Source organism: Colossoma macropomum, unplaced genomic scaffold (assembly GCF_904425465.1).
Source record: "Colossoma macropomum unplaced genomic scaffold, Colossoma_macropomum, whole genome shotgun sequence".
In the NCBI taxonomy this organism is placed as follows: Eukaryota; Metazoa; Chordata; class Actinopteri; order Characiformes; family Serrasalmidae; genus Colossoma; species Colossoma macropomum.
Window position 1 is genome coordinate 28,329,064 of NW_023494791.1, and position 11,450 is coordinate 28,340,513.

At 39.9% G+C, this 11,450-nt stretch overlaps 1 protein-coding gene across 1 annotated transcript; it reads right to left on the minus strand.

Annotated features, from left to right (window-relative positions):
• Positions 1-915: 915 nt before the first annotated feature.
• Positions 916-10,939, minus strand: LOC118809969 (WW domain-binding protein 1-like). Its single transcript, XM_036573483.1, has 5 exons — positions 10,864-10,939; positions 9,859-9,903; positions 7,696-7,810; positions 3,090-3,248; positions 916-1,995 (listed from the first exon to the last, which is right to left on the minus strand). The coding sequence occupies exons 1-5, from the start codon at positions 10,933-10,935 to the stop codon at positions 1,247-1,249; spliced, it is 1,140 nt and encodes a 379-aa protein (XP_036429376.1). The 5' UTR covers positions 10,936-10,939; the 3' UTR covers positions 916-1,246.
• Positions 10,940-11,450: the final 511 nt, after the last annotated feature.

An 11,450-nucleotide genomic window follows, 5' to 3' on the forward strand; every position in this document is an offset into this window, starting at 1 on the left:
ATCAAATTATAGACCCTTGGCACAAATGTTTGATGGAACCCTATCTGGAAACTTTTTTCCCATGTTCAGGAAAGTTTGCATGACATCACAGCAAGTTACCTGAGATCTGTGCACTACAAAGCTGTGGGCTTATAGCAAACAAAAGTAAAACCAGGTTATCTAAATGTATCATCATCTCTCTCCAACCACTTCTCTATGCTCCCTTCACACTGCTTGAAGAGCATGTGTATCTACAGTGCATTGTGGATTTAAAATATATTATTAATTAAATTAACCTACCCAAGTGAACAGCAGTCCTAATAATAATAATAATAATAATAATAATAATAAAAGCCTAAAGTTTAATGATTTATAATGAATTAATGAATTTTTCTATTTACACTCAAACTGTGTGAAACTGCACTCCCAGTAAGTATAGAAATTGAAATCTAAATAGACTGCACCTAATCTGGCATTATTAGGCTAATACTGTTATTATCTTCTTGTCCATTTCATCCAGAAGGGACTGTGTTCATCTGCCCCTTGTTGCCTAGAGACAATAGAAAGTTGCCAGACAGCACAGTTTCCAAAGGACACGACAGAAACAAGTAAAAACACCAGCACACCTATGAACCTAAACAGTGGAGCATCCTAAACTAAAACATACCGCTATGGTGGGCATGAAAAATGTTTATGCCCCATATATATCTTACCATTGATAACTTTAACTTATGATATTTTTTAAATATATTGAGCTTCAAGCTCAAATTCAGAATAAAGTCCAAGGAAATTTTGGCTAAAAAACTGAAAGCTTGACCAAGGTAATGGTGAATAATAAAATTATTGCTAAGCAGTGACTGGAGCAGAAAATGAAGCAGATGCTCAATAATGATGTGGAGAGCGTCAGGATTTTGATTGAGAATAATACAAGGTTGAAATGTTTTCCACTGTGCTGCTTGTTCAGTTCCTGCTGGAAATCAAGGCAGCTGTTATAATTTTATGGCCCCTAGCCAGTAAAACTTATGGGATGATCTGGGCCTGCACACTCTGTCGTATGACCGCCTCACAAAAACTGAATTTTGTATTAATGCTTCAAATCACTCCATTGTGCTGTGAATGCTCAGTTATGCAGCTCTCATAGAAGACCTAGTGGACAATAAAATAAAATACAAGATGCAGAATGTAGAACACGGACCCTTTACAAGAAACTGTGTGTCTGGTTGACCAGTGACTTGGTTGTTGTTTGCTGGAATCTCATTTGTTGTTTTCATGAGGATTCCATAGTGACAACAGAGTCCTCACTCCTTTGGTTTTTGGAGGCAGAACCATGATGGTTGCAGTCTACAGATGGGAGCTCTGACTGGTCAGACCGATTTTGGCGTGAGCAGTCCACACTGTCATGGACGAGCCCAGCCCCACCCCCTATGGCACTCACTTCAGCCTCTTCAGTATCATCATCGTCTTCCTCCTGAATAACCCTGCAGCGACAAACTTCAATGCCGGAGTCACCTGTCAGAGTGCGGAGACGGAAGCTGTTCTCCTTCAGGTCCTCTTCATTGGCTCGCCCCTCAATCTCCAACACACAGACACTGGAGGAAAAAACAGTGTGTTTAAGAACAGAGGGAGTTACTCTGGGACTCTCCTCAACACCACCTTCTGCATTTAAGCTATATTCCATCCCCTTTGGGTGTGGCAGTGGTGGTGACACAGAGTCAGACTGTTCATGGGTGGTCTCTTCTACCAAAGGGGGCAGAGCCAGGCCTAAACAAGAAGTGTCACAAGTGTCTCCAGAGTCACTGGGCGTTGTGGCACTGCTGGTTAGCAACTCATCTGTTGGAGCAGAGGAGGAGAAGAGAGAGATAGACCCAGAGGAGCAGGAGCTGAAGGTCCCCAAGCTGTGTGAGGTGGGCAGAGTGCCACCATGCAGGCCATACGCAGCACTGTATGAGGGGGGAAGACCTCTGGAGTCAGATGCCGCCTCCTCATAGGATGGCAGCTTGGAGAGAGCAAGATAACCTGGAAAGAAACAGAGTCTGTGTGCTTCATTGTCTGTTATCCTCACAGCAAACTTTAACCACAAAACACGTCTTGGCTGATCAGCTACAAGAAAAAAACTTGTTTTCTGTTGGTGATCTTGAAATGTTCTATGGGAGATTTATAGGTGATCTGTGAAGATTTATAGAGCATCTACTGATGATCTATGAAAGACCCGTGAGCGATTTATAAGTTTTCTAGGGTGGGAATCTACAAAAGGTGTGCAGGAGATGCTTGTGTGATGTATATAGGGGTCTGTGTAGGATCTATCAGGAAGCTTTGAGTTATCTACTGAAACTCACCTGACAGTGTTCATGATGCTGCACCACACAGAAAACAGCATGTCTATTGTATTATATCAACATATTAACTGAAAGCATGTTTATTGTATTATATCAACATATTAACAGATGTTTTTAAAGCACCTAGGGTTAGGGTTAGAGTTATGGTAGGGTACAGTGCTATCAGTACAATGCTTCAGACTAAAAGGATGTCTAAATTTATTATTATACAAAACAAGCTGCTTTGCACTGTTGCCTAAGAGCACATCTGCATAAGGCGTGGATTAATGTTAAAAGCTAAATAGTATTAAATGTTAATTAACATTATCGTTGAAGTTTGCCGCTTTATGGGCCTGTTGCTAAAAAGCTGCGCATTTGCTTTTCTATAAAAGTAAAGAGTTGAATGCTAGTCCTGAGTTCTGATGAAAGATGACAGGATGCTTAATAGTATTTTTAAACACAATCAATTCAATCAGAAAAACTAGCCACTTAGGCTTGTACTTTAACAACTGCTATACTGTATTCAACCATTATCCACAATTATTTATATGGGAATTAATTGTCTGCTAAAAATAAATGATTATGATTGACCTAGTGATCTATGGGGGTCTGTTGAGGATCTGTGGGTGACCTGTAGGGGATTCCAAAAGTTTGCTGGATTAGAAGCCTGTTGACTTTAACTAGAACACATAACAAGTTACATCTAAAGAGGGTGTGAGCTAATTGTTTATGCACAGTGCGCACTGCTTTGTGGATCAGTGTGTGTAAATGTGAGAGTGTATGTGTGTGTCTTACTGAGCAGAAGGTGAGGAGGTGTGTATCTGCAGGCTCTCTGATACACCATGAGCTCGATCTCTCTCTGCCGCTGCTGCTGGAGACGGAGCTTCATCCGTCTGTGTCTGAGCACGCAGCAGCAGCTGAATACAATCAGAATGGTCCAGAGTAACCAGAACCCTGCAGAGAAATACACATTTATTTTAATATCAGTATATGAGGTCACATCTACCTGTAAGTACCTATAATGATATGTACATAATATGTATTTATAATAATATATAATAATAACTAATAATTAAAGTTAATTCAAGTTATGGAATGTGTATTTCATCTACTGAGAAGTTACCATTTTGGATATGATGTTCTTGAGGTTTTTGTCTGACACCTATGATGAGAACCTGTTTGTAATTTATTACAAACCATTTATTATTACTGTATTTTATACATAATATTAGTGTGCCCTATATATATATATATATATATATGTATATGTGTGTGTGTATGTATATATATGTATGTATATATATGTATAGTGTTTGCCACCTTCCTGATTTCTTATTCTTTTGCATGTTTGTCACACTTAAATGTTTCAGATCACCAAACAAATTTAAATATTTGGAAATTTTGGAAAGCTGAGTTCAATTTCCCTAGCCACACCCAGGCCTGATTACCGCCACACCTGTTCTCAATCAAGAAATAACTTAAATAGGACCTGCCTGACAAAGTGAAGTAGACCAAAAGATCCTCAAAAGCTAGAGATCATGCTGCAATCCAAAGAAATTCAGGAACAAATGAGAAACAAAGTAATTGAGATCTATCAGTCTGGAAAAGGTCATAAAGCCATTTCTAAAGTTTTGGGACTCCAGCGAACCACAGTGAGAGCCATTATCCACAAATGGCGAAAATATGGAACAGTGGTGAACCTTCCCAGGAGTGGCCAGCTGACCAAAATTACCCCAAGAGCGCAGCGACGACTCATCCAAGAGGTCACAAAAGACCCCACAACAACATGCAAAGAACTGCAGGCCTCACTTGCCTCAGTTAAGGTCAGTGTTCATGACTCCACCAAAAGAAAGAGACTGGGCAAAAATGGCCTGCATGGCAGAGTTCCAAGATGAAAACCACTGCTGAGCAAAAAGAACATAAAGGCTCGTCTCAGTTTTGCCAGAAAACATCTTGATGATCCCCAAGACTTTTGGCAGAATATTCTGTGGACTGACGAGACAAAAGTTTAACTTTTTGGAAGGTGTACGTCCCATTACATCTGGCGTAGAAGTAACACAGCATTTCAGAAAAGGAACATCATACCAACAGTAAAATATGGTGGTGGTAGTATGATGGTCTGGGGCTGTTTTGCTGCTTCAGGGCCTGGAAGACTTGCTGTGGTAAATGGAACCATAAACTCTGCTGTCTACCAAAAAATCCTGAAGGAGAATGTCTGGCCATTTTTTCGTGACCTCAAGCTGAAGCGCACTTGGGTTCTGAAGCAGGACAATGATCCAAAACACACCAGTCCACCTCTGAATGGCTTAAGAAAAACAAAATTAAGACTTTGGAGTGGCCTAGTCAAAGTCCTGACCTGAATCTGATTGAGGTGCTGTGGCGTGACCTTAAAAAGGCGGTTCATGCTCGGAAACCCTCCAATGTGGCTGAATTACAACAATTCTGCAAAGATGAGTGAGCCAAAATTCCTCCACAGCGCTGTAAAAGACTCATTGCCAGTTATCGCAAACGCTTGATTGCAGTTGTTGCTGCTAAGGGTCCAATATTTTATCTTTGTCCAATATTTAAATTTGTTTGGTGATCTGAAACATTTAAGTGTGACAAACATGCAAAAGAATAAGGAATCAGGAAGGGGGCAAACACTTTTTCACACCACTGTGTGTGTGTATATATATATATATATATATATATATATATAAAATACGTATAGGGCATACTAATATTACGTATAAAATACATGACTGTGAGTGGTATTATTGAGAAGTGGAAGCATTTAGGAACCACAGCAACTACATAAAGTTACAGAGCAGGGTCGCTGAGTGCTGAGGCGTGTAGTGCATAAAAGTTGCCAGCGCACTGCTGACTCAATAACTACAGAGTTACAGACCTCCTCTAGCATTAACGTCAGCACAAAACCTGTGTGCCCGGAGCTTAATAGCATGGGTTTCCGTGGCCGAGCAGCTGCATGCAAGCTCTACATCACCAAGCACAATGCCAAGCGTCGGATGTAGTGGTGTAAAGCACGCCATCGCTGGTCTCTGGAGCAGTGGAAACGCTTTTCTATCTGGCAGTCTGATGGACGGGTCTGGGTTTGGAGAATGCCAGGAGAACGTTCCTGCCTGACTGCATTGAGCCAACTGTAAAGTTTGGTGGAGGAGGGATAAAGCTATGGGGTTGTTTTCAGGGGCTGGCCTAGGCCCCTTAGTTCCAGTGAAGGAAAATCTTAATGCTTCAGTATACCAAGACATTGTATGCTTCCAACTTTGGGGAAGGACCTTTTCTGTTCCAGCATGACTGTGACCCAGTGCACAAAGCATCATTCATAAAGGCATGGCTGGGTGAGTTTGGTGTGGGAGAGCTTGACTGGCCCTCACAGAGCCTTGACCTCAACCCCAGTCGAACACCTTTGGGATGAACTAGAACAGAGATTATAAGCCAGGCCTTCTCATCCAACATCAGTGTCTGACCTCACAAATGCTCTACTGAATGAATGAGCAAAAAATTATTACAGACCCACTCCAAAATCTTGAAGAAAGCTTTCCAGAAGAGTGGGAGCTGTTATAGCTGCAAAGGGGGGACCAACTCCATATTAATGCCCATGGATGTAGAATAGGATGTCATAAAAGCTCCTGCAGGTGTAATGTGTAGGTGTTGTAATACTTTTGTCTATATAGTGTGTGTGTGTATGTATATAAATATATATATATACACCGATCAGGCATAACATTATGACCACCTCCTTGTTTCTACGCTTATTGTCCATTTTATCAGATCCACTTACTATATAGGTGCACTTTGTAGTTCTACAGTTACAGACTGTAGTCCATCTGTTTCTCTGCATACTTTGTTAGCCCCCTTTTACCCTGTTCTTCAGTGGTCAGGACCCCCATGGACCCTCACAGAGTAGGTACTATTTGGGTGGTGGATCATTCTCAGCACTGCAGTAACACTGACGTGGTGGTGGTGTGGTACGAGTGGATAAGACACAGCAGTGCTGCTGGAGTTTTTAAACACCTTAGTGTCACTGCTGGACTGAGAACAGCCCATTAACCAAAAATATCCAGTCAACAGTGTCCTGAGGGCAGCGCCCTGTGACCACCAATGAAGGACTAGAGGATGATTAGCTTATACTGTACAGCAAGCGGTGAGCTATTGTCTCTGGCTTTACATCTACAGGGTGTACCAACAACGCAGGTGCGTCTAATAAAGTGGACAGTGAGGGGACACAGTGTTTAAAAACTCCAGCAGCAGCAGCAGCACTGCTGTGTCTGATCCACTCATTCCAGCACAGCACGCACTAACACATCACCACCATGTCAGTGTTACTGCAGTGCTGAGAATGATCCACCACCCAAATAGTACCTGCTCTGTGAGGTCCTGACCCCTGAAGAAAAGGGTAAAAGGGGGCTAACAAAGTATGCAGAGAAACAGATGGACTACAGTCTGTAATTGTAGAACTACAAAGTGCACCTATACAGTAAATGGAGCTGATAAAATGGACAATAAGCGTAGAAACAAGGAGGTGGTCATAATGTTATGCTTGATCGGTGTATATATACGTAAGTACCTATATGTATAAGAATTAGAATTATATGGGGTGTCCCAAAAAAATTGACATCATTTGAGATGTGAATATCTGAGTAACTACATGTCCTGGGCAAACGAAATTAAATAGGCTTCATGTTGAACAATACAAGAATTATTTTTCAAAATTCGAGCAAGAAATTCAGAGGGATGTAGATTTTATAACTGATTTCACAAAGCTTCACAAATGTAATATCTTCCGATACTGGTGGTCGTCCAGATCCCTTTGCCCTGCACAGACAGCCTTCCTCTTTGAATTTTTTGTGCCATGTCCAAATCTGCTTTCTAGTTGATGCATGTTTATTGAATTTTCTCAAGAAATGCATGCTGCACACTCTTGTTTGACTGTGTTTGAGCATATTCTAACACACAAAATGCCTTTTCATTTCTAGTGAACGCCATTCTTCAACCTGAAAAAAAACCCATTAAAAATTAAACTTGGTTAGTTTTTATACATTTTGTTAAAATTTGAGATAATTTGAGGGAAAATTGGCCATGTTATTAGACTACGAAATGATGTTGGTTTTTCTGGGACACCCTGCATGTATTAGCCTTAAAATCTTTAGCTTAACTCTATCTTAACCTCAGGAATAAAAAGAAATGGTTTTGGTATTTCAGATTTAAAAAAATTAAACATGATTAAACATGGAACTTTTGTAAATACACACATACACACACCCACACATAAGCACAAAGGTTCATTTAATTTTCACTGAATCCAATACTCTTTTTTTAGAAATATGTAGAAATGTTTTTATTCATTAATTCATCCACCCGTTTATGCTCCCAGCCGGTGTGTGTGTATAAGTGCACTCACACCAGAACTCGGAGTACACATAGCAGCCTGTTTCCCCACAGCAGAGACCTGCCTCACACACACACGCTGGACTGCTGATCCCAGGACACGAGGTCAGGCTGGAGGAAAAGAGATCCTGTGAATTCACAAAAGTAAAACATTAAACACCATTTTATAGATACATTAGTTACATTATCTGTTTCAGGGATTTCTTATCCTGGCTTCACCCCAGCATGTTTTATTCATCCCAAGTATCGTATTTACAAGATGAGTGCACATGAACGCTAACACAGTGTCATATTTACAAGCACGCATAGTTTTAAACGGGTGGCTTCTGGGGTGGCCAATCAGATTTCAGAGGTACACTGGCCACTCGAGATGCCACCCCAAAATCTCTGCCGCCTTCTTGTCTTCCGCCTTGCTGTGGTGTGTGTGTGTTTGCATTTTTAAGAAGAGAGCAGAACGACTGTCCATCCTCTATCTACCTCCATTTTGTTTCTGACCAAAACCGCTTGAGGGCATGTAAAATGTCAGTCGTTGTTTAGGCTGCCCCTAAACCCACCCTAGCCCCGCCCCCACCCTTGGTTAAAGCCAGTTGATTAATCATAGCTTAACAACCTGTAACTATGCGCCTGTGGGTAAACTTACAACTTTGCCCAATGCTCCATCTTTGCTTCTGGGGATTTATAAATTGGTGTGAGTGTATTTTTTTACTTGTTTCCTACACCGAAGACACAAGAGAAGAAGGGGCAGTCGTGGGCTGGATGTTAGGGACTGGAAGGTCGCTGGTTCGATCGAAGGTCGCTGGTTCGATCCCCTCAGCCGATAGTATGTGACTGAAGTGCCCTTGAGCAAGGCACCTAACCCCAAATTTCTCCCCGGGTGCCATGGTTAGGGCTGCCCACCGCTCTGGGCAAATGTGCTCACTGCCTCCTAGTGTGTGTGTTCACTAGTGTGCATGTATGTGGGTATTTCACTGCATGGATGGGTTAAATGTAGAGGTCTAATTCCTCTGTGTGCAAACACAGATGGCCGATGGCTCTGAATTCAATTCAAGGGAAGTAGGATGCGAATTAAACAGTGCGAAACACCACAACCAATTAAACAAATCACGCAAAACACATATGGTATGGCTGGCCAGCAAAGTCCTTCTTTGTTAACTCTCTGAATTTAGAGTCAAATGCAAATAAATTAAATAATGAGATTAAATGAATATGAAATAGCGATAGGTTAAAAAGACACTTTCATTGGCATTATTCATTGCAGTGTTTTGTGAATGGACAGCCTAATTCTGAATAAATCCAGAATAAATCCTGTCAGGAGAGTAGAGAGGTGTTTTAAACTAGAGAGATTGTGATTAAACCCACAATGTGAGTCCAAAATACCATTGTGCTTTAAAGTGAAATAGAGAATAGCGATAGCCTGTGATAGCCTGATCATTGTTTGCTACCTTACTTAAATAACCCTGAAAGTATTTAACATCACATTATATGCATGTATTGCAATGGCTTAGTTCACTTTATTTACTTTATTTGGATAGACGGTAGGCTAATTGTAAATTAAGGTTAGATGTATCTTAGGTTAGATGTCACGCTGCGTTGAAGTGGAAATACCTAGAACACGTATTTTCAAGTGGAAAACTCACCATTCTGCAATATTTTAATTTACTAGATGTGACCTGGTGTTTGTCTATCTGATCTATGTGCTTTTTAATATGCTAAGAAAAAGCACAATACATATTATGTGCTTTCCTTTATGTGTAGTGGTCAAATCTTTCAACCCTGAACGTAAGCATAAAGCTTCCCCCTTATGCAGACAAATGAAACTCAAGTCCCATTCACACTAGTGGGAAGTTCTGGGCATTTGAACAAAAAATAGCAATTATTTTCCCCTTTTCCGTGATTACAGCTAACTTTGAAGGAAGCCTCTGGATGGCTGCAGCAGAACTAGTATGTTTCCTTCACTGGACTAAACAGATTATAACCTCTGACCAAAACATAACACCCAGGCTCCACAGTGTCCTGGAGTAAAGAGTTGCAATATCTCATGGTCCCTAAATATGAGAATGTATAACATTAGGAATAAGCTAAATTGCATTTTAAAATCCTAATCCTAACTTACTGGTCAATATTTTAAACGTTTATGACTGTTCAAATACTCAAACATTAAATTCGTTGATTTTACCTTGTTCACAGTTCCCATTTCTGCATCATCTGGAGCCACCGTCACCTACAAGTAAACCAGTCACCCACAAAACCCATTTAAACATTGAAGAAATCTTAAAGGTGTTCTTCTAAACTGAAGGCACAATGATGGTTTAATGCTGAAGCTCTGTATTCAAAGGCTCTATAGAGGCCACACACACTCACACACACAGTCCTACAGTGAATAGAAGCTTTGTTAAAAAGCTTTGCAGAGACTTAAAACAATAGTTTGCCCTAAGCAATGGCTTAGCGAAAAAGTTAGATCTACTAAAGGAAGACAACATTTTCCTTCTTTAGTCTTACACCTGACTTATTAGTCTAATGTAGCTAACAATTAATGAATGTGTACACCCCACCAATTCACATTGTAACTATGTAACTATGTACACTATGTAACAACTCAACATGGTTTGAGGCAAGTGTGTGTTGATTTAGGCATGTAGTTAGCACCATGCTAATTGGTGGGTTAAAAGCTTCCATTAATTCTTAGATACATTGGCCTCAAAGCTCCAGTGCAAAACTACTGAAGCACAGTTTAGTCTTTCTTTCCTAAATTTATTTAACTCTAAAATGGAGAAACACAGATGTCAGAGCTATGAGTCTTTTAGCTTTTACTAACATACTTGTTGTGTCCACGTCTCATATGAACATTAGTTTTTAAAACAGAATGAGAGACTATCAGGAGAACAGTGTTCACTACAGTCATTACAGTTTCTCTCTGCTTTCTCTCCAGCATGATTAAATAACAGCTCAAAAACAATAAACTAAATGTGCTAGTTTTCATAGTTTTGAAAAAAGCAAAACCTCTGTCCATTAAATCTATTATAACATAAAATATAATTAATTATATGTATGTAGCATTTTTTAGTAACCCAAAGATATTATATTATAGCATAAAGTAACAAATATTAATAACATTAACTGATTTAATAAATAAGTAAATAAATGCAGGCTCTAGAAGTGTGATTAACATTTATAAACTCACCTCCATGGTGTTACGCCTGAACACAGAAGTCCAGTTCTGAACTGAAGCTCTGTCTCCTCCATTATTCCCCATAACAAACTCATAAACACTCCCATCCCACCACCCAGTACTCAAACCACACCCATTGCATTCTGATTGGCTCACAGTTTGTCTTCTTGCAGTCCTGTTAACTGCTTTTTATATGTATAATGTACATACATCAAAGAGGAGTTCCACTCTTTTTTTATTTCTTCTGAAGTCAGTGGCTGAGATGTAAACAGTGTCATTCAGAGTGAATTTATGTGGTTAATGGGTATTATAGCCATTTATTTATCTCCAAAACTACCAGCATCATCTACACGTCTTGAGTTTTCATAGGTAATACTGATAATGGTAAAATAGTAATAAATGTGAAAAAAAGAAGTTTTCTTTAGGGACTATTTTGCACTACAATGTCCTCCATGTACATGTTCATCATGAAAGGATTATAGAAATACAGTTTAAATAAAAATCTTCTGGTGATTTCTGAAAGGTGCAGTGTTCAGTTTTAAATACAAGAAAGCAAACCAAAAATGGTTCCTCTACTGTTACAAGCTTGACATTATAAA